Source organism: Brienomyrus brachyistius, chromosome 1 (genome assembly GCF_023856365.1).
Source record: "Brienomyrus brachyistius isolate T26 chromosome 1, BBRACH_0.4, whole genome shotgun sequence".
NCBI lineage: Eukaryota > Metazoa > Chordata > Actinopteri > Osteoglossiformes > Mormyridae > Brienomyrus > Brienomyrus brachyistius.
The window spans coordinates 24,456,306-24,480,592 of record NC_064533.1 but is presented as its reverse complement, the minus strand read 5'-3'; the positions used below and the strand labels follow the sequence as shown (position 1 = coordinate 24,480,592).

Sequence of the window (24,287 nt, the reverse complement as noted above, 5' to 3'; positions counted from 1 at the left end):
GGGAAGGGAAAAGTGTTGCTTTTGGTGCGACTCGGCTAATACGGCCTTTCCCAGGGTGTCTAAGCATAAGAGTCTAAGCTAAGTCTCCTCCGCTAGCCTGATGCCTCTCTATATTCCAGGAATATTCTTCATGTCGCACTCCTCATTACCGAATAGCCCTATTAGCTTCTTGCTTTGTTAGACATTGTCGTGTAGCTCTTTCTCCAATCCTGCTTACACTTGTGCCTGGGCAGTCATTGGAAGCTCAGCCTAGCTGCGCTTACGCCTAGTCCACTCCTCAACAACCGTATGTTTGTAATGTGCATCACTTTGGGGACAAGTGTTTGGAGAAAAGTAAATGTAAACGTTAAGCATCTAAGCTAATTTTTGTCGTTGCTTCCAGTGGCTCGTTGCCGGAACCGAAGAGCAGGAAAGGGGCCAGTTAGACACAAGCTGATGTCCTGGACAATCTTCCATTAACATCCATTAGGAAGTAACAGGTTTACACTATTGTTTGATACACTTTGGCCCCTTTAAAGAACTCAGCTATTTTCCGTTCCACTCATCAGCTATTCTGCTTAACTTCAGAGAGAAACATTATTTAAAAAGCACAAATGTTCCTCTTCATTAAATAATACATCACTTGTGTGACAGAAATAGAAAACTGTAGCTACCTTGATGTATGAAACAGCAGACAGGTATTAAATAACTCTTAGTAAAAGCTGTGAGGCTTCACAAAGTAGCTAAATTTAACATTATGCTGGGCACGGCAGAAACGCAGGCCGTGCCGTACTACTGATGTCGGAGCCAAGATGAAAGACTTAGTTAATATCAGCGGATTTTGTCACACTAGGTGAATTGTTTTTATGGTAAGAGTGTCCTTTAATACTCAGAAAGGTGTCTTTGCCATTTCAGCAACTTTTAAAAACTTCTCATACTTTAAAATGACGTTGAATCCAGTTACCAAATTCTATTATTTTATAAAATAAAGCAAAAATCTTTTCTTGAAAGTATTTTCAAATCTACAGAAAATACTGAATCTTTCATATCATTTTTCTGTGTGTAGCATCACAAAAAAATTGCTTTCATACTGAAAGCAAATATCATGTTACAAATAAAGCAATCTACTCAAATACACATGCACTCACTAAAAGGAATGCGGTCCACTTGCAGGATTCAGATCAGAAATCTCTCCTAAGAGGGACGTGGCCCAATTAGTGGACCCAGACAGAGTACATCTCCCCCAAGGGACACCATGAGTGTCCTAGGAGGTAAACAACCCAGCGACCAGACTCATGCTCGGCTGTCATTCCACACTCACCTGAAAATCTTGGTCGTCAATCAGGAACTTTTCTCTGAGATTACGGAAGACGAGGGGACAGTATTCCTTAAATTTGAAGTGACTAGGCATATTTTCCCTACAGCAAAGGGGGAAAAGGAAAAAAGTACCTTTAAATCCAAAAAGATATCAATTGCAGTTATCAGTTGGCAAGGACACATGGATGGTACAAGGTTACAGGCTACAATCAGCAGGGGGCGGGAGTGCTCAGAATCAGCAGGGTGCGGGAGTGCTCAGAATCAGAAGGGTGCGGGAGTGTGCGCATTCAGCAGGGCGGGGAGTGCTCAGAATCAGCAGGGTGCGGGAGTGCTCAGAATCAGCAGGGTGCTGGAGTGCTCAGAATCAGCAGGGGGCGGGAGTGCTCAGAATCAGCAGAGTGCGGGAGTGCTCAGAATCAGCAGGGTGCGGGAGTGCTCAGAATCAGCAGAGTGCGGGAGTGCTCAGAATCAGCAGGGTGCGGGAGTGCTCAGAGTCAGCAGGGGGCGGGAGTGCTCAGAATCAGCAGGGTGCTGGAGTGCTCAGAATCAGCAGGGGGCGGGAGTGCTCAGAATCAGCAGGGTGCTGGAGTGCTCAGAATCAGCAGGGGGCGGGAGTGCTCAGAATCAGCAGGGGGCGGGAGTGCTCAGAATCAGAAGGGTGCGGGAGTGCTCAGAATCAGCAGGGGGCGGGAGTGCTCAGAATCAGCAGGGGGCGGGAGTACACACAATAAGAAGGGGGTGGGAGTGCTCAGAATCAGCAGGGGGTGGGGGTGCACACAATCAGCAGGGGGGGGGGTGCACACAATAAGCAGGGGGTGGGATTGCACACAATCAGCAGGTTTGGAGTGCACACTCACTTGTTGAAGAGGTGGTTGTCCACCCTGATCTTGGCGTAGGCTTTGAAATCATCTGGCATGAGCATGATGGGGATCTGGATGTGACTCAGCTCGATGATCTGCAGAGCGAGGGGGGGGGGGGGTGTTCATACCTCTGAGGTCAGGCCCAGCACAATGCTATTCACAAAAGATCATAGCCATTTGGAATTCTAACAGAAAATAATGAGGAAGAATTTTTTATTAATATCATACATATTTTGGGAAAACAAAACACAAATCCAAATATCTGAAAACAAGGGCTGTCATTTGAATCTCTCATGAGGATGTATTATTTAAAATGAATGAATGAACCTTGTGCTCAAATTTTTTTTAAATGTCATTTTGGAATGCATGTCCTATGGCTGAACAGTTTATTAAAAAAAAATAAAAAATACGGAAATGTGCAGAATGGGAGGAAAGGACAACATTCCACAGTAGTGAAGGGGTAAGAACCATCGCGGCCAGTGGCTGTATGCACATAAATCCTTGGTGCAGCAAGCGTTACACCGCAGATAATGCGTATTTATGTCAATCGCATCATATGTGTACGTGCAAGTCTGCATGCAGAGAAATATGAAGCGGTTTTTAGTATGACTTAAGGAAACCGGCACGCATCCGACTGGATAGCAGCTGCGCAACCAGGACAAATAACCTTGAATATTCTGGAAGGATTCATCTAAGGATCAAAACACAAAAAAAATGTTTTTCGCACCACCAGAGTCCGTATATAACAGTATTCGGAGGTCTGTTTGAACCTGTGCTGTGACAGGATGGGCGTCTGCCTCACACGGCCCTCACCCGGATAATCACTTACGGGAGCCGCACAGCACACCTGAACTTGAAGACCAGGCTTCTTTACAAAGGCACTGCAGATGCACAAGAATCATCATTGTAAAGCCCTTTTAGCATCTAAATCATGCTAACTGCTGAAATATATTGTGGTTTGACTCATGTGTGGTTCAGCTCCCCAGACTCCCGACCCCCAAACAAAACAGATCGCCAACCAAGGAAAGGTCGTCTCTGACATGCAATTTTAACCGCTCCGAACAATTTCTGCCGCCAAATCTGCTTAACCGACTTTAAAAATATCTCCCACACACACACTTCTGAATCTTTACTATCCGGCAAACATTCTGGGATTCAGACCCCAACATTCGTACCTCTCTGCTTCAGCAAGGCAGACAGGCGGTAACCTGAGCAACAGGCAATAAGGACCCCCAATGACGGACGTCGCCACTGATTTCTGAACATTCCGGAATGCGGGATTTTTAGGCTTTTCCGCAGGAAGGGGATAAGCCAGGCCACACAGGCCGAGCTCCCCATGCAAGCCAAGCAAACATGGAGGCGGAGGACAACTCAGGAGAGCAGAATGCACACACCTTAGCACCACATGCAAACGCCATAGAGGCATGTAAGAGTCCCCTAACCGTCAAAACCCTTGCAAACCAAAAAAGAAACAAAAAAATATGGGAATATGGCGTGAAAAGTGACAGACTTGCGTAAATTCATAAAAAGAAAAGTACGTGCAATAAACTGAAGCCACCGGTATTTCAAGATCCATGATGCTTAACAGCAATGTGGCCTCTGTGTGTTTTGTGCAGGTTGGCGTCTTTCTATGAATCATTTTCTATGTCGATTTTCAGAAATTCAGCAGAACTCCAGCATTGTTCTCAAACCATACAAATGTGGACCAGCACACAGACATACAGTTGATTTGCATTATTTGATCGTCTCAAGGCCTTTTTCCATAAGGTGAATTACATAGCTAAAATACATATGAATGCATTATCCAGATGAATCCAGAGTTTTGATTGGTACTGTACAGGCAGAGGCACCTGCAGAGACACTTCGGCGAAATGTCTCTGTAACGTTATGCTCAGTGGGGGCAATTTCTCAATCTACGCCCCTTTAAAGACAGTGAGACACACAGAGATGCTATGATCATTTTTCTGCTCCCACCATCTGGCCAGAGAGAGGCCACAGCAACAGCTAAATTTGTGCAGTAGCCACTCAGAGAGGATATGATATCGCTGCCACTCAGACAGGGGAGACGCACACAGAGGGGGGGAAACAGGGTGTGCCAATGCTCCGAGGCACTGGACAGATGCGGGACATGTCGGCAGGCAGGGAGCTCCAAAGTCCCGCTTTCTGAAAGCGTTTACGTGGCGTGTCTAGCCCTGGTGCCAACTCCATCCGGCTGCGGCCATCTGTCCCTGACGGCAGCCGCGATCCGCGAGTTCGGGTCGGGAGCAAAGAGGGAAAAAAAATTATCAAGAGGAGCTTTTCTTCCAGTTACCCAGGAAAAGTAGAATTAAATACCCAGGTGGAAGTGCATTACCTTCATGAGGTGAAAACAGGAGGCTGCTCGCAGGCCGAGGAGAGGAGGGAGAGAGGGAGGCACCAGTCCAGGCTCCAAAGCGACAGCTGTTAGCTTAGCGCACGGGTCAATGCAGGCCAACGTCGCAATGACCCACCATGACCGATGCAAGGACTTACACGTCAAATGCAATCTAATGCAATCCAAACAAAAAAGCATAACTAAAGCCAAACCATTTCTAGATGTCAGGGTTTTGCACGCAAATGATACGCATTTCTTATTTTTCGTTTTATCCATCCTTTCATCCATCCATCAACAATTAACCCATACAGGGTTGAGCTTGGAGCCTATCCCAGGAAGCACAGGGCACAAGGCAGGGCACACCCTGGATGGCAGGGGTGCAATAGGGGCACGGATACCCTGGCAGATTTTTTTTATATTTTATATATATATTTATTATATATTTTATATATATATATATATATATATATATATATATATATATATATATATAAATTATGTGGTTGGGGTGGGGGTGATATTTTGTCAGGGGGGACCAGAACCTCTTGTTCTATCCTTGCTAGATAGGATACCAGTCTATCCATAACTGCTTATCCACTACAATGTATTTACGCACGGCCCGGACACGCTTTGTCTGATCTTTATTCACAGAGCAGCTCTGCTCCAGCGTATAATGGCCAGTGCTTTCTGACTCTCACTGCTGGTGAAGGTAGGGATGCACACACCCAACAGTTTCAAACTGCATCAGAGAAACTAAAACGCTCACCTGTCGAGGTTAACACCAAGTGCGTGAGCGCAGGTCCGGCATGCATTTCACAGGCTGATTCTCTACGAGTTGCCCGGGCAGTGAAATACAGGCATGTTCATGCAGGCTGAGACACTGCCGGACCTTAGCAGTGTACTCTGAGCTGTAAATGCTCAGGCTCCATGGGTAGCCCAGTCGCCTTAAGGTTAGGGGTTTGAATCCCGTCTCTGCTCAGTCTGTGTGAGGTTTGCATGTTCTCCCCTCGCATGCAGTTAGGTTGTGTTTTATATGTCAACTGCCCAGATATCTATAATATTTTTTTGGCGATTGCTGAGGCCCAAAAATGTTTAATTTCACGGTGGCTTTTCTCACAATTTGTAACACAACTTGTGAAGTTCCATGAGCTTTATTTGAGGAATATTTGCATAAATTGGCCAAAAAATCGAGTTCAGGGTTTTTTTTAAACTACTACCAGTGAAGAAAAAGATATATAATTATCTATGTATTATTAATTACTTAATAAATGTCAGTTTTAGGGGTGGCATGATGTAATGGTTAGCGGTGTTACCTCACACCCCGGAGACCTGCGTTTGAGTCTCTGCCATGGCTGCATGTGTGGAGTTTGTATGTTTAACATGTGTCAGCATGCGGTTTCCCCCCCACAACCCAAAAACATGCTGAGGTTAATTGGAGTTGATAAAGTGTGTGCGAGTGTGTCCTGTGATAGGTTGGTGCCCCATCCTGGGTTGCTCCCTGCCTTGTGCCTGTGGCCCCCAGGTTAGGCCCCAGACCCCCCACAACAGGACATGTGAATACAATGAATGAATATTTCTTTTATATGACATTTCAGTGCTCATTGTTATTTCATTTCTGAATTCAAGAACCACAGGCTCGGTTATGTATTTAAAAACTGACTTTTGGTTCAAGTTAGTTAAATTATTAGCAAAATTAACTCAATTCAGCATAAGCAGCAAATAAAAATCAGGGTGAATCATCTATTAGCCTGTTTACGGTACAGGTTCCTGTGTTACTTTGTGAGGACTCAACACGTCTGGGGTCTTTCTCAGTACCAAGAACGCAGAGATCATACTTGTGGTCTTGCTCAGAGCGGTCTTGCTAAGCTGCCTCCCAAGAACAAATTTGAGCAATGAATCACGAGATGGAATCACGGGGATGGAACAGATGCATACTTGATATTTGGGGGGGGGGGGCAAGAACGACATCTGGGGATTTTTACCATCCTCTGTACTTGAATACTGGAACTGGTCTTCGCCCAGAGTAGATGACACAAAGTGATTATAGGAAAACACAAGTACGCTCAAGCACACATCTTGAGAAACACCCTTGGTCTGCTGCTGGCACTCACCTCGTCACTGTGGGTGTTTCTCAACGCCAAGAATGCAAGGATCGTACTTGTGGTCTTAGCAAGAGCAGTCTTGTTAATTTGCCTCCCAAGAACGAACTTGGGTCACAGTGAATCATGGGATTGTTCTCGTTTGGCGAGGATGAAACCGATGCATCATTGATATTTGGGGCAGGGCAGGAACGACCCCCGGAGATTTTTTACTGTCCCCCATACTTCTATTCCTGACTACTGGAACTGATCTTTGGCAACGGAAGATGATGTAAAACGGGTGCACAAGAAAACAAGTCCCGTCAAGTATGTATATTGAGAAGCATCCCGTATTTTATCCCGAGCCCCAGCCCTCTGTCTGTATCATTAAAGGCTGATTAGCATCTACAGAAGTGTAGCTGTGAGTTAATCCAACCTCTGGTGCAGTCCAATGCATTAGCAGAAATTTTTTTTTATGTGCCCATGGTTTGCTTTATGTTGATTATGTTCATCTCTGCTCCATATAATGCCTCAACTTATCCAGTTACAAAGCCTCAACTTGTTGGTAAATGAGACGTGCTATCTGTGCTCATCTTCCCCGCAGTGTAGCCTAGCAGAAAACACACTTGCACGTGCACTACGATGACATCACAGGATGTGTCACCGTCCAAATGGAAGCGGCCTGTTGATTTGGCCATATCTTGCTGAAAATCGTTATTCTATGGTAAACCTGAAAAATGTATTGATCCCTATATTGCAAATATTGTGGCTTGATTATGCGTTTATTTCTGCGATTGCGAAACCGCAAAATCCTGGAGGGACGGCACAGTGCTCTCCAGCCCTGTGCTACCTCCAGGCCCCCCATGACCCAAACCGGTGAGAAGATGGAGTGATATTACAGAAATAAATAACCCCACATATCAAATCACAGACCCACATATATATCACAGAACTGATTTGCACAAGTTGATAAGGATTAATTAATAACCAGAAATTCATCCATCTTTTCAACTGCTTATCCTGGACAGGACCCAGGAACAATCCAAGGTAGAGCACAAAATTTCAGACACCTGATTTTTCACCGAATGGCTTTGCTGACACTTTTGGTTCAAATACAGCCCACAGGCAATACGCTGTTACATATAAAAATACCCTGATACAAGAGTCTTCATAAAACACACATAAAATTAACAAAACAATAAATAAATATTCTATAACAGCACTAGAGAAACACACACGTCTGCAGTGAGGTTTTCTATGTTAGAAATCAGCTTGAGGATAAGGAGCCTGCCATTAATGTCAGGACAGACCTGAAATGGGACAGTAAAAAGGGGCTGCGGGCTCCTAGCGCTGGGACACGTGGCCGGAGACGGAGCCGTGATCCCGACATTAATCTGCTGATCCCCGGCAAGCGGGCTTGTGTGAGATGGTGGTACTATAAATAGTCTGCTGATTTCATACGGTCCGCCAAGACCTCCCTCCTGCTCCTTCGGCCTTACAGAAACTGCTTGAGGATGCTCCTCCAACTCAGACTCATTTTACTTCAAGACCTAAATCATTTTTCAATGACGGCCACAGTGGGGTGATGAATGGGAGTCGTTACCACCCCCCCCGTAGGCATCCTGAGCACGGAGCCACCCTGCGTGAAATGGAGCTCGCTGCATCGTGCAACACGGTGACGCTGTTTTTCCCGTCGCCCAGCTGCATGAAATCCGACCTCGAATTGGGGCCGCAACCCGACTGGCATCCCGGGACTGACCTGCCGGGTCATGACCAAACACCTGCCCATGTGGCTCTGAGTATGTGGTGTTGGCGGCTTGAGTGGGAACGAACTGGGGGAGCTGGAGTAAGGGGAGGGAGGGGGAGGGAACCTCCTGCCAGCTTCTGCCGCATTGCTAGGCCCAGGCTAACCCCGCGGTTCATGCAAGGCCCAGGCTAACCCCGCGGTTCATGCTAGGCCCAGGCTAACCCCGCGGTTCATGCAAGGCCCAGGCTAACCCCGCGGTTCATGCTAGGCCAAGGCTAACCCCGCGGTTCATGCTAGGCCCAGGCTAACCCCGCGGTTCATGCAAGGCCCAGGCTAACCCCGCGGTTCATGCTAGGCCCAGGCTAACCCCGCGGTTCATGCTAGGCCAAGGCTAACCCCGCAGTTCATGCTAGGCCAAGGCTAACCCCGCGGTTCATGCAAGGCCCAGGCTAACCCCGCAGTTCATGCTAGGCCAAGGCTAACCCCGCGGTTCATGCTAGGCCAAGGCTGACCCTGCGGTTCATGCAAGGCCCAGGCTAAGCCTGCGGTTCATGCAAGGCCCAGGCTAACCCCGTGGTTAATACACGGAAAGTGCTAGACGTAATTCCTGAAACACCAACCCTGCTACACAATCAGATAATTAGCCTCCACTCACTTAATAAGCAAATGCAATTTAATCATGAAAAAAATCAACCCTATACAGGTGCTCCTCGATTTACGTGAAAAGTCATACGTCGAATATGAAGACGATATGAGGAATAAACAAGCTGTTGAATAAACTACTGTGACTGAATAAGTACGTTACTCTAAGTAACTAAATAGCAGTAAATGAAAAGTAAACAAATGCAAGTTTATTTGGTTAAACATTGAAACAAAACACCGTACGATATGCATGTGGTGTTCGAATCTCTCCTTATGTTGCTGTAGACTCTTCCCACAGTCCAGAAGCACATGGGCTCTAAATTGTCCTGTGATGGATGGGACGTCGTTCGAGTCTCCTGGGACGTGCTCTACGTGACCCAGTACTCCATAAATGGGTGGAAGATGGATTGATGGGATATTTCAAGAATGAATAGCTATGACTGGCCCTGTTTAGGAAACTATATTTACATCCTTGTTTTTAATACACAATAATGGCATAGAGCGTATTGCACAAACATGTCAAAATTATGTAAATTATGTCAACATTTATGTAAAGTTTTTGTTTTCGAAGTGTAAAATGATAATTTTATTCCAAAAGTAATTCCTTAAAGGTGACCTATTAAGCTTTTCTGGTTTGTCTCTTTGCTTCAGTGAATTATTTAGCTTTATGTGCATGTAAACAGTTTTAAGGTTTCCTTTAAAAATCTAATTTTTAAAAGGGAAAGTCCCTCCATGACCCTGACTAGGATGCATTCCATTGGATGGATGTAAAAGGTAGCAGATCAAATGGAATCGTCCAATCGCCGCCCCCCAAAGACGTAAGACCAATTACATCCAAAACAGCCAATTAAGCAGTCCGTTAACATTCAGTTAATTGTCTCCTAGTTGACCTGTTGTTGGTATGAGTGCAGGAAAAAAATAACCGCACCCAATGAAACCAGAGCCGAATGACCAGAGATTGTGAACGTGCACTTGTGTCTATATCATGTATTCCTGTAGAACAGGCTACCTCCAAAAGAGGGACTCCCTGCAAACAAACCAATATTGATCATTTAAATTATTACACTGCCTGAGTTTTCTTTCTTACATATGTAACAGCACAGAGCGTGCCACAAGAGACAGAGACAGTACCGTTCTAAGCCAGATTCAAAATCTACCAGCCCCATGTTTTTCTGAACGTGACAGCTCATTTTACCCCATACACACAGACTTTCAGAATTAAATTTAAAGCGAAAACAAATTGACCAAAACGTGTCCAAGCATGTGCCCTGCGACAGACCGGCATCCCATCCAGGCTGTCCCTCTGCATCCTGGGATAGATTCCAGGTCACAGTGATCCTGTAGTGGAAAAGCAGTAGGATGGATGGATGGATGGATGGTAATATTTATATTGAGGACATATAACAGGAGTGGCAGATGGAGAAAGAAGAGGCATTGCTGGTAAAGATCCCAGAGGTATCAGGCTTACTGTCAGACTTACACTAATGAGACACACTTAAAGACACAGCAAAGCGTCACTCTTAAAGGGGGACTGATTCAAGTTGGATAAATGAATCCCACCTGCTGAGGAGGCGGGTGTGTTGGGGCAGGTAGGGGCAGGTAGGCACAGGTTGTGGAAGATGTGGCTTTCAAATGAAAGGCAGTGATGCTGGCTTCATACACAGAAGAACAGAGATGACGCTATAAGCATCACAAACAGCCGTGCGAGTTACATATAGAGCCAAAACACCAGGGTCTTCATTTCCTATTTTTTGCCCGTGTTTCTGTACAACCTTTCTGAGAAAGACACACACACACAGGTTTGTAATTATACCTTTGTGGGGACTCTCCATTCATTTCTATGGAGAAAACATGACATGACGACCTTAACCCCTACCCAGCTATAACCTTAACCATAAGTAACCAAACTAAATACAAGTTTTTTGAATGCACAGATCTTTGTGAGGACCTGAATAATGTGAGATTCTTATAACTTTGTGAGGGATATTTGGTCCCCACAACATAATATAAACATAATCCACACACACACACACACACACACACACACACACACACACACACACACACACACACACACACACACACACACACACACACACACACACACACACACACACACACACACACACACACACACACACACAGTCGTAGTGGACACCCAGGGGGGGGGGCAATGACTCATACATGGAAGTCCTTGCGCTTCTCGGACAGCATCATAGAGACAGGAAGTGTCTGCTAAACATCACAGGACACAAAAGTAACCCTCCGCCCCCCCACCCCCTTTCTACAGCCTGAGTGCAGGCTCAGCAAAAAAGAGGAGAGGAGGAGTAAGAAGCGAAAATCCAGGAGAACACCCACAGAGACATCCGATCATCTCCAGGAAGCACAGGACTCCAGCCATGCGACACCCCATGAAAGAGCCACGAAATGCCCTTTACAAGTAAACTCCTCGATGGGGTGTTTCTCTACATTTAAATTTAATGCTTTTATCCAAAGTAACATACTTCCCCACACTCAAAGTCCTTGGAATAATCAGGGGTTAAAGACCTAACTCAAGTACCGTGACATCCCTGTAGGTTCTCCGGGGTTTAAACCGGCGACCTTCCGATCGCAGGCATGCTGCCAAACCCAGGATGAGCCCACACCTTGTATCGCTAGATTCTGGGAACAACATGGGAGGTCTGTGCGCAGATAATCCGCCACAAAAACGGACGGGAAGACAGACGCCCTGCAAGTAACCTCAAGGACATGGGTCCGTGCCGAGCCTCGTCTGGACACGTGGCGGTCTGCCCCCCATGACGGAACGGGAGCTCAAGCTGCTGTGCCCCATCTTCCCCCCCCCCCCCCCCCTCCATGAGAAGCCAGACACAGGCAGGCAGCTAATGAGCATCAGACATAATAAGGTGTGCCACAGCAGAGCAAGGTCCAATCGAATTAACATACAACTAGAATAATAAGTGCAATACCTGGACTTTACAAAAAGCAAAAACACACTTAATTACGGAAATTCGCACAATGTGGCACAGTGTACTTATTATCCACGTACATTATGGATGAGGCTTCTTAATTATAGTAATATTCATATTTTAAGTATATTTTCCTCTCACTGACAAAATAAATAAAAATGTGCAACTCATGTTATTTTGACCCAAACCATGTAATTTAAAGAAAAATATACTTGGGGATGGTATGGAATTATTTTAAAATGGCCCATTGTGAGCTCACATGAAACAGAAGTCCGCTGCGTTTTGTCCGGCCGAGTTTTTGTTGAAGGCTGATTCTTTTGATTTAGCCAGTGCTGGCAAATGAGTTCTCTGGTTTTCCAATTCCAACTTAAGGACTGAAACGGAAAACGAGGGTTTTAAAATCTTGCAGGACCGGCACCCCATTCAGGATTATGCATGAGATCTGAATTACATGCCACCCGTTAACTTTGACATTGGGGACACTGTCCCTAATGCCGTTAACTGTAAGCACTAAAGGTGAAAGTGTACAACACACTTGCTGGGGTGTGTGTTTCGGAAAAAGGCACACAGAGCAGCAAGCAGCCTAGCAAGGTGGCAAGCACAGCTCCAACGTCACTGGGAGCACGCAAGTGCAATATTCAATTGTAGCTCGATAGAAACCAAACCCGCAGCTGGTCACAAACCCACAAGCCCAGAACCTGGGGAAAGTGAATAACGGAAGCTTCGATTCTGGTTTGTTATGCTTGTGGGCAGTAGGTGCCCCTTCGCGCATCATTTACATCGTGTGGATATGTGAGCGTCTAAGTTGTCATGACGACAGCGTGCCTTATTATGACACTGGGGGGGAAAAAAACCGCATTCCTCCACAGCTCATACTTAACGCGCCTCAAGTTGAAGGGTGCTCTCGTTTCACTCTCAGCAGATGGCGAAGCAGCACGGTCCATTTAAATTCCTCACCGAGCGAAAATCGACCTCCTGGAATATGAGTCACTTTTCCCCTGTCGGTCTGACAGGTGGGGCTGCCCATAACGGGCGCCAGTCCTGACCAGCCGATGACCGATCACATCCACCTGGGCAACTCCCTCCACCTTGGTGCTGTTGACTACCATTTGGCCTCTTTACTTTTGAATTGAACTCCTGTCAGGCAGAAATCAGAAGAAGCTTGACCATCTGTTGCCATGACGCAAAGCTAATCGCTCACATCATCACGAAACCATTCGACTACAAATAATACCTCATAATATTTTAATACTAAAAGTATATTAACTTCCTTTGAAAGAAAAATGCTAGTCAAAAACGCTTTCTGCTTGCGTGACTGTTGATGTGTATGAAGCCAAAGTACGTGCAAACCATCATACATACTGTTATCCACTGTATTATATATAGTAAATATACACGTCCAGAGAAACACGTTTGTAGTCCTATCTTTGTGGGGACCGTTTATTAATTTCTGTGGACAAAACCCAAATTCCAACAATGACAACCTTAACCCAGCCCTAATCTTAACCCAAAGTAACCAAAGAAATCTAAGCTTTTTGATTGCAGTCACAGAATTCTGTAAAATTGAGTCTTCCCTTGCGGGGACTGGAAAAACATCCTAACACGGTCAGCAGCTATACCACCTACGGTTCAGGCTCAGTGATCCATCTGAAGCTAAGCAGGTTCACAATACTTGGATGGGAAATAACTAGGAATTAGGGGTAAAACTGTCCTCAAAAAAAAAATCATGTGTCGGTACAATGAGGGCAAAAGAAACAAAAACACAAATTCCCTTCTTTTTTTCTTTATTAAACTGGTTTACTGGATTTTGTTTTTTTTGTTTTTTTTTTTTTTAAATAAGTCTCTTTCAATACTGCTGCAACCTAAAAGTAAAAACTAAAATTTACTTTCAAGTAAATTAAGATAAATATTCTCTCAAGTAAATAAAAACAAAACAAATATCCATTAAGGTGCACATTTACAAGACTAACTGTACCTGATCTGTACTGTATTCACATTAGCAGCTTTCAGTTTCATATCAGAACTTTGCAACACAAATATTATCTCACAAAATACAAAGCATAACGAAATAAATATGCATTATGGTGCAGCATGTAAAAATACCTGGGCTGTACTTGTGTTAACATTAGCAGCTTCCAACTTCGCATGTATAGCGGCGCAGATTCATCCACCCCTTTCTGAATGTTGGTCGGAGGAAACACGCAAACACACACAGGTTCCGCATTTGCTGCGTTTGTTCAGTATACATGCATACTGAACTGAAAACAGAGATACAGAAAATTTTCATTATGAATGTGTGTGCCGTTACACTCCTACTGGGGACACTGCTGGAAAAGGTGGAAAAGGTTGCTGCTGGAAAAGGTGCAGTGATGAGGACACTGTGCTGTAAACTGGCCCTGTTCTCCGGATGAGACGTAAAGATCCAGACTCTCATAAAAGATGCATATAAATGCAACTTTCATTCATTCATGATAAAAGGTTTTTTTTATCACATTGTGGGGACATTTGGTCCCCGCGATGTAATATACACATACCCGCATACACAGACACTTGAGGGGCACTTTATTAGGTACACCTGCTCCTACAAACAGAATATTATGTGGCTGCAAATGAACACATACACACAGAATGAAGGGGCTCACTTACTGTCCAGCGAAGCGCAAGAACGGCCAAGATCCCTGATCTAAGTGGTTTTGATTGCGACGTGATTGTTGGTGCCACACTTGGTGGTTCAAGTATCTCAGAGTCTCAGGTTTTCAGAGTGATGGGAGCGAAACTGGGTGCATCAACCAAAAAACATGCAGTCGGTGCCATTTCCGTGGCCGAAAACATCTTGTTAATGAGGGAAGTCAGAGCAGAGTGGCCAGACTCGTTAAAACGAACAGGAAGGCCACGAGTGCAAAGATAACAATTCCATACAACAATGGTGTGTAGAAAGGCTTCTCTGCATGCAGAGCTTGTCCATTGTTGGAGAGGCTCCAGAGACAAAAGTGGGACCTCCCAAGTACTAGTTAGGCAAACCTAATTAAGTGGCTACTGAACATATAAAATATGAATTATACACATCCATCCATCCATTCCATGCAGGGTCTGCAGCCTTTGCCAGGAAGCACAGTGCGTATGGTCAGGGACACCCTGGTTCAGACTGCAGCACACAGCATTACACGCACAGACAAACACACCATGGATAACTGACAGACCCCAAATCATCTAAGCCACATGTTTTTTGATTGCAGGACAGAAAACCAGAGTAAGAGGAAACCGGCATAAATATCAGAAAGAGGTCCTTTGATAGTAAGATTCCTATAAACACCTCAACTTCAAGCCGCTGGCCACATCATAAAGAGTGAGCAAAAGAAAGGAAAAGGAAAGGAAAAATTGATCCCGTTTATCCGGATGCTTACATTCCTTACGGATACACCTCGACAGGTGGTGTGCGTTTTGAAGTCTGCTTTTTTTTAAAAAAAATTTTTTTAAATTAGAATTCCATTTTAATTTTATTAAAATTGATACAACAATATTTACATAAAGGTTGAATTATATTCATATGGGAAAGAAGGCTACGGGCAGGACAGATCAACGGTACTAACATCTAACATCAATGATGGACAAACGGCAGGGCAAGACGTGGACTGAAATAGACAGAAGACATGACGAAATAAGACACAGCTGGGTACGATCGGGGAAGCACATGTGGATAATCAGGGGGGCGTGGCACACACGAGGATCGGACGAGCCGGGCGTGACAGATTGAATTTAAGAGAGAACAAAACGTCAGCTGGAAAACTGGACCGGTCCATATGGACTGGACCGAGGCATATGAAAGGGCCTTGCATATAAACTGAAGAGGGAAAGAAAAAACTCTGAATGAAAAGGCACAGAAGAATAATTAATGTTCAGGAAATTAGGTTAACGTTTGTGCAGACAGAATTCGGCTGAATAGAGAGGTCTCATAGAAAGTAAGCCATTGCAACCTAGACCATTAGCACAGACATGCTATTTAAAAACCAAACAAACAGTCTCAGTAATCCACCATATTTAAAGTGTGATCGCAAATCTCCAGACTCATGATCCTCCACAGGATAAGTGGTTTTATAAGACTGATGTCTGGATGTAGACAGAATCAGTAATGCAGTTATCATTTGTGGTAACAGAAATTCCAATAAGGACAAAGATAACATGAAATGGTACTTATTTATATTATTTTATGCATATTATTTTGCTGCTCAGTTAACGACTTCAAAACAGCTTACAATTTTTACTCACCGTTTACTAGAGGACTCGATGCGGCCGCCTCAAGGTCACATGACAATGTAAGACTTCAGTGTTCTCTGCATGTACCGAAAAACCCAATTTTTTTAAAATGCACGAAGCCAAACAGTTCAAGAAGTGCAAGCACCAGCCACCCATCTTCTCTAACTGATTATACTGTTCAGGGTTGCAGGGCCCTGGAGTGTATCCCATAGGCTATGGGCATGAAAGGCAGGGAACAACCCAAGGTGGGTGCCAACCCATCGTAGGGCAAACTCACACTCACACATCCATGCACAATTTGGTAACTTCAATTAGCCTCAGCATGTTTTTTTGGATTGTGGAAGGAAACCGGAGTACCTGGAGGAAACCCCACGATGACATGGGGAGAACATGCAAACTCCACACACATGTGACCCAGGCGGAGACTCAAACCCAAGTCCCAGATGTGTGAGGCAACAGTGCTAACCACTGCATCACCATGCTGCCCGAAAGGTAAACCTATACACACAAATTTCACAAATGCATATTAGTAACATTTCCTAGAGAATTAGTGAGATGGAAATGTGTCGGTTTGAGAGCGTTTTAGCTAATCGGCGTGAGCATCATCTTTCATTCAACAAAACGTGAAAAGTGTAGTGAAAAGCATTACTTTTGCAAGACTGAAGGACTGGCTGCAAAAGGGAAAAGTACTAAAAATACAAATGCAGGTTCAACTAACTACATTTGTTGTATTTTCCAAACCATTCTCTCCTGTGGATGTCAGTGGGTGGTCAGCATCACATGAAGTTTAGCTAAGAAATTAAGGATGTGCTTGATGTGCTTTTCTTGGCGTTCAACTTATTACGGCCACGGAGAAACCCCCTCTGCATGAAGCAAGTCTTTCTACATTAATCCTTAAGTACAATTCACCCAGTGATTAAACTGTTAACATCCTTGGCCCTTTCATACTGCTCTAAGCCTTTCTGAAGAGCACTTGAACGAAGATTTCTCCATTTTCGAGCTGCTAAGTGAGTATCACGCCCCAATCAGTAATCAGGACAAATGATCTAATCACTTACGTTATTCACGCCGGCTCCGTCAAAGTGCCAAGATCCAGTGGCTGCTCTTAGTTACTGCAGTTGCGGATTACTGCAGAGCGTGCCTAATGAAATGTAGGTTAGGGTTATTGGGGCACAATTTAACACCGAAACGAGGATTTTTTATTTCGGTCCAAGAAGAAAAAGAAGAAGAAAAAAAATAATGGATCCAGAGAAAGGAGCTGGGATCTACACTGGCCCATCAACAACTAACCTCAATGACAAAGTAACAGCAAATAATAATTAGCCTAAGCTACCTCGGATCCAACACAAGCAAACAAAAACCTCCAGCAGTGTGCACGATAGCGCTAATTAGCTAAAAACTGTGAATTTTGATGTGCTGTCCTACTGTGTGGGACCACACAACAGCCCTGAAACAGCCAGCTGCATCCCGCGATGCTAAGCTGAGCTCCATCAGCCGTCTTCCGACATACTGTAAAATCTATCAGACACGCGCTATTAAATGCAGCACACAAGGGTTTAGCTACAAATGCCTATGACATCCATCCAGTAATCTTCCATAATGCTTAAACATTAAGGGCTGTGGTGAGCCTGCAGCCTATCCCAGGAAGCAGGGTGGACAGTACCTGAAGGAAATCACTGTCATAGCCAAAAATCTAGTGTTGATCCCCTCAGACTAGCATTAACCACTTTGGGACATTAGTGGTGGTGAATATTCAAAGCATGGCAGCTCTCACTAACACCATGCAGACATAAAGTACAGCATTAGCAGCTGTAGACACACAGGAAAAAAAAAATTAAAAAACCACCGGGGCAGCATTGTCTCATGCTGTCTAACTGCCATCTCCGCAGCACAGACGGCAAATCATGAGGTACTTGAAAGTGAAAATAAATCCCACAGAGGACGGACTGCTGAACCAAGGGATGTGGGGGTGGCGGGGATAGGTGAACATCAATCAGAAAGGTAGAGTCACACACAGACCCTTTGTCTCGTGGAGGGAGGGCAGGCTTACTTACATACAGAGATTGACGCGGTCGTCGCTTATAGCCAAGGTGTGGCGTTGAATTTCAGGAATTTAATTAGAATTACATCACCCATGGCGTGTCTGTAGTGAAAGCGACAGAAACAGTCAGGATGCGGCTCAGCCTACAAACGAGGGCCGAGTCGATGCATTTGGACGTGAACGCTGCTTCTGTCAGCTGACAAACTGCAAGGTGCTGTATGAAACTGAGCCACACCAGTAGGGAGATCAAAGACAACTTACCTTAACTTGTGTGTCCCACCCAGAACAAACTAGAATATTATTAATTACCATATGATATATGGTACATATGGTATATAGTTCCATGGGAAATATTTCCATACATATATCCACAAATATTTTTATGTATTATATACATATTTTTGATGGTAGGGAAGGTAGGGAATTAACCTAGGACCGGGCACCAACCCACCCCAGGGCACTCGCGCACAGTCACACCTACGAGCTATTTGGCAACTCCAATTAACGAGGAAACCAGAGTACCCACAGGAAACCCCACAACAACGCAGGGAAAACATGCAAACTCTGAGCCAGGGGGGCAGAGACCCTGACCCTAGTCCCAGATGTGTGAGGCAGCGGTACTAAGTACTGCATCACCATGCCGTAGCCATCATAGTTCATTGTGTGTCTATTGTGTGTCATCTGTTGTGTCAAATGTTACATCTGTTATGTGTGTGCACTGCTCCTCTATGCCTCTTAAATTGCCCATCGGGGACAAAAAGTATTTTGAATTTGAATCCATCCAAATCAATTAGCCAATAAGGGCTGCAGTGACCCTGGAAGAGGGCAGGTAAACACCCACCACAGGACGCAAGTCCACCGCACAGCACAATCTCACAAACTTGCTGTTGGTCAAAACTGAACTCCTTCCTAATAAGTCTTGCATCATTCAGTGCTGTGCCGCAAGATAACTGCATTAACCTCCAGCCTTCCAGAGCATTCAGTAACCCAAGTGTGATTTGGAAGGGTTCCGTGTTCCTGTTGCTCCCCCCCCTTCACGTCAGGCAAGCTCTCCTGCTTTCTCCCATCTTTGACCTTACGACGTTCCTCAAAGCTTCGAAGACTGGAGCCAAGATCACTGCCCACGCTCTGATTACTCAAAGGAAAAGCCCCAATTATCAACAGATGTTAGAAACAATGGCAAAGAGCATCCAGGACAAATATGGAGGCAACATTTACTCTGCAAAAGATCCAAAATGCCCCACTGCGAATACAACACAGAGTTCTCGAATTTTTATTGCATTTAGGATAAAAAGATGAACATCCCAGTAAAGAAATTTCTGAGCACCAGCTCTGAGTTTTCACAAGAGCTAATACAAAATCTAACCAAAGATCATCTTTACTAAATCCTTTACAACATTATTAATAAGATGATATCTTAACAGCTACACAGCCCAAAGCTAAACACATTTCATACATTGAAAGACAACCTGAAATATCTAAGTAAAAATTAACAGAAATGGGCAGTTTAGCTTAAAACACCAAGTTTTCCACCCATTAACCTGTGCAATCAGTAGATTTTCCCAGAATCCTTATGTTTGTAATGTGAAAAGTTTACTACCTGGAGGACTGCGAGAGAAAAATGTACCATTAGTGATGCGAACACCAAAGTTTTATAATACAAGAAGCGGCTGGAAACTGCAAAACCATGCAGAAGTCAACTGAACAGATAAGGCCAGCAAGGGGGCGGTGCTTGTGTAGGATAAGAGAAGATAAAAAATCAGCTGATCAGCAGATACCTCAAAGAGAACTGGAGATTAATTCGCCACGCAGAGCTAACAGACGCCATACACCCAAGGTACGGTAGACTGCGTCTGTGTATCAAGCACAGGGCACGCCTCATTCGCTCAAAAAAATGCAACTGCATCGCTCGCTTATCATGCACGCACAAAACGGAAGTGTGAAAGCAAGAAGCAGTCCCCAGTGAAGAATAGATGCCACCTTCGAAACATCTGATAATACGGCCAATGCTTTACCAGCAGGAAATGAGCGTTTCCGTCAGGAGGACATGACAACACAACCTCCCCACCTCCCATGTCACCACAGCCGTGGGATGTCGCCTCAGAACATAATAGTACCTACGCTTTGGTTGACTCCATATTACCCCAGAGATTCCAAAAAGTAACTTCTAATACATGCAGAAATCAATTCTCCCCAGGCTTATTCCTACCGGCGAATTCCTTGACTCATGCAGAGAGCCACAGGTTCGAGCAGGACACCACCCACGGAGAGATCACACAGCGGTCACTTTCCGACCAGGGGCCATGTAAACCACCCACACCAAAGTCCTTTCTGGACATCAAATGGAAGGGAAAAAAAAAAAAAAAACAGAACAGAAAAATTGCACTCCGGGGAGAGGGGGGGCTATTTCAAAGTGGTGGCTTCTCCAAAAAAAATGAAAGAAAAAAAAGAAAATAACTTGACTGAAAGTTGGAAATGGGTCCTTCATCAACATACCTCCATCTGTTTACTCTAAAGGAAACGTGCCTTAGTGGCTCCATCACAGAACCGTCTAGCTGTATCTGCATGCTGGGGACAAGCTCACGCTGCAGCCGAGCTGTGACGACGATGCGAGACGACTTCTGATGCAGGAATGACCACTGTAATGAGGCCGAAGATCCCCCCCCCCCATAATCCCCGCTCTCATCTGCTGCACGTTGTCCTTCGGCAGTTACGCCGTCGATGTCCCGGCAACAAGTACGAACTTCAGGCAAACATTCTCCAACAGCTTGGTGCTTAGCGGCCCTTGTCTCTGAAAACATGAAGACGTACGTGACAGTCCACCTGTTGACCTCCTTTCAATCTCGGACTATACGATTTCCTTGCATATCGCCGTCATCATAAAGCATTTAGAAAGCAGGCAAAGTTACAACGGAATTAACATCCACCCCTGACACAGACATCTTTAGGTCCTCCATTACATTCACAAGAAACTGACAGTCACAAATTCAAAGGCCAAAGTTTATTTATAAAATCTCCGTGCCTTCAACTTTGTGCGACTGTGTTTTCATGTTCATCTTCTATTTAAAACCTAAAGGGCCCCTAGAGGAAAGTGCAAGAAGATTTTTCAGAATAATTTTCCATCTGGGTTCATACAAGTGTCTGGACAACTAAACTGTCCTAAACATCTGGTCTGGTTTAGAAACGGTATCTTTAGTATGCTAGTAGCCGACTGCAAACCCTTTGAATGCCTATAAGGACTGCTGACTCCAAGGAAAGTAATAGGTTAGCGTTACTACTCTGTAGGAACTACTCACTACAGGAAATACAACAGCTAGAAAAGAAGCGGCTATCGCTTACAAGATCAGAGAGTTACAGCGATGACACTAACTGTTTAGATGCAGGGATGGAAAATGTTACACCGCACGTTCAAAAGCTGAGGCCTTAAAATTGCAAACCAAAGCATACCGTAAAGCACCGACAACAATCCCAAACAAAAATCCCAGACGCACATAGACGTTTCGTATTAGAGCAGCTGTCACACTGTAGCCGCCTGCATGCCCACAGGTCGTCGGAGAAATATCTATCACCCTCGGTTCATGCGTGTACTGCAAAATTGATGCTCTGCATAAGGTCACCGCGGATCACACTGGACAAACTAGATGAAAAAAACTGACGAAGAAATGACTGTCGTTTGAGTACCTTAAGATTTAATCCCTCTTGTCTTTTTCTAATGCCCTAGTGCGCATCTACCCAGTCTCATTGTTATACGGCCGCGATCGTGGCAACTAAACGAAAGCAAGGCGCCTCATTGCTGCACCCCAAGTACGCCTTTTCCCCTGCAAAACCGTCCCGCCTGGACAGCGCTGCCCCAGTCCCGGTCTCGGTCCCGCCTCGGCGTCTCACCGCCGCCCACATCGGCTGCAGAAATGTAAACGGGGAACATGCCGAATGCGGAGGAGAAGAGGCGGGCGGTGAATCGCTCCTCTAAGCCGGCTGCCGGTGCCAATGATCCGACAGTTGACACCGCTCCGGTAAAGCCGCCGGAGCTACAAGAATCAAATACATTTTTATTCTGAAATATTTGGACTCACCGAGTGATTGACTCCCCACATGAGGACGCTGAGTAGCGGGTCGCTGGCACGGAAGAGCTTCACTTTCTGAGCCACGAAATGCTTCTTCTTGGTCTTGGTCTTGCTGGCGATGGAGGCGCAGATACTGCTCGCCGAAGCCATGCCGATCAATCTGGCCGCACACTCAGCGATACGCCTTAGAATTAACCGTCCGCCTTATAACTAACTGCGGCCAGTGCGAACCGTGACGCGCTCTTAAAAACCACACAAGACAATAAATACTAATATCAATAATAATAATGGATCTTCTTAAAACCCAAGCATTCTTCTCCGCCAAAATGAATGCCCTATCGTGCTGTGCTGATGCTTGTGTGCTGCAATTAAAAACTCAGATTAATGATAACTAACTTATTTTCTGTCCTAGCTAGCTAGTTTTGCAGCAATCCGCACTTCCCCTAGACACCATCAGTCACCCCCTTTCCTTCCTCAAGCCCGTACCCCATATGCGCCTGAGCGCAGCACGCCCAGGCTGCCACCGTCTCGCTTCCAACACGACAGCGAGTTGATTTCACTAAGCTATTGTTTCACTAAGAAAAAGGCGACTATTAAAAATAATGACTTATCTTCAGAAAATACCAATGCTCTCTAAAGTGCCCGCACCATCCCAATACGCACCCAATTTAGGATCCGCCACATTAAAACACGTTTCCCCCACTTTACTTTCCTTCTCCTCCAAAAGTGAAAATGTACGGAAACGTTCAGTTACTCCGAAAGGGGAGAAAAAAAGCAGCGCTGCAATGCCGCAGATCGCTGAATTTTAATGTTTTAAAAGCCTGCAGCTGACTCCCAGCGCTTCCGGCTGGCTGCCGCTCTGTCCGCTGACAACTGGAAGTGGGAGGCGGCCGAGCGAGCGGCGCTCCGACCGGCGCCGATCGTACCTCCGTTTCGCGGCCAATCGAAGGGCAGGAAATAGGCTCGAGGTGGCAGGAAAATAAAACGCACAATTACTAAATGCATAATATACAGTATTTACGCAACCATGCATTTTAATCAACACCCAGTAAAAGAATCATTGTCTAAATATTACGAAAGTGGCTTATTATCATAAAGTGGCAGTTCAGTTTTAGTTTCAGTTTCATGTGTTACGAGTCTGGTGCGGATTCTGAAGGGGGTAGTCAGCACTGAAAACCCAAAAAATCGTGCATCTATTACTAGTGGTGTAAAACGTGGGCGTGCAATGATAAAATCTTTGTAGTGTCCGATCGGAGGTGCATTTGCCTTAGAATAGTACAATGAGACAATGGGAGCAAAATTAAAATACGGGTACAATAAATAGACTCAACAAGTCCACCGATAGTGGGGAAATCGCGGGAGCGTACGGGTGGAAAGAGACATAAAAAAATCGGCCTTAAAATTATGCATATTGTCTCATACTCTTCGATTTACCATATATCGCCTTTGTTCCGCGTACCAAGGGGATTTAATTCCGCTTGCCTTCTATGGCAGTCGCTCGGGCTCAGCGTTGTTGCGCATGTCTCGATTCACTCTCATGCTAGAATAATCTTGTTGAAAGTGGAGTGGCGGGGGTTTTCTCTAGTTCATCACAATGAAGACATACGCCCATATTTTCCCAGTAATTTTATTAAAATTTTAATTGACCTCCCTCTTGTTTTGTCTCTTCATTTCTGTAAATTGTTTCTTGGCCATATTTCCCGTAGCATTTAGATGTATTTTTTTCTGCAAATGCAAACCTGGGCCTGGAGCCAATCCCAGGCCGCATAGGGCACCATTCAGGGGTACAGCCTGGATGGGATTCCACTTCATCTCAAGAAACACATTAACATTCAATAAGGATTGATGACCTATCTGCAGGTTGGAGATGCAGGATTTAAACACCCAGTCCTAAAAGTGTGAAGCAACATTGTTACCCACTGAACCAATGTTACATTTGCATTTTAAATTCCATTAAATGTTAATATGGTGGTAGCTGAAACTGGG

At 45.0% G+C, this 24,287-nt stretch overlaps 1 protein-coding gene across 1 annotated transcript in view; it reads right to left on the bottom strand.

The window, feature by feature from the left end:
• Window positions 1–23,193, bottom strand: part of pip4k2aa (phosphatidylinositol-5-phosphate 4-kinase, type II, alpha a) — a 35,489-nt gene extending 12,296 nt beyond the window's left edge. Inside the window, exons 1-3 of the mRNA XM_048971038.1 lie at window positions 22,311–23,193; window positions 2,154–2,251; window positions 1,301–1,397 (exon numbers count right to left, since the gene is read on the bottom strand). Coding sequence (XP_048826995.1) covers window positions 1,301–1,397; window positions 2,154–2,251; window positions 22,311–22,451 — 336 coding nt within the window. The 5' untranslated portion in view covers window positions 22,452–23,193. The remainder of the gene's footprint in view (window positions 1–1,300; window positions 1,398–2,153; window positions 2,252–22,310) is intronic.
• Window positions 23,194–24,287: the final 1,094 nt, after the last annotated feature.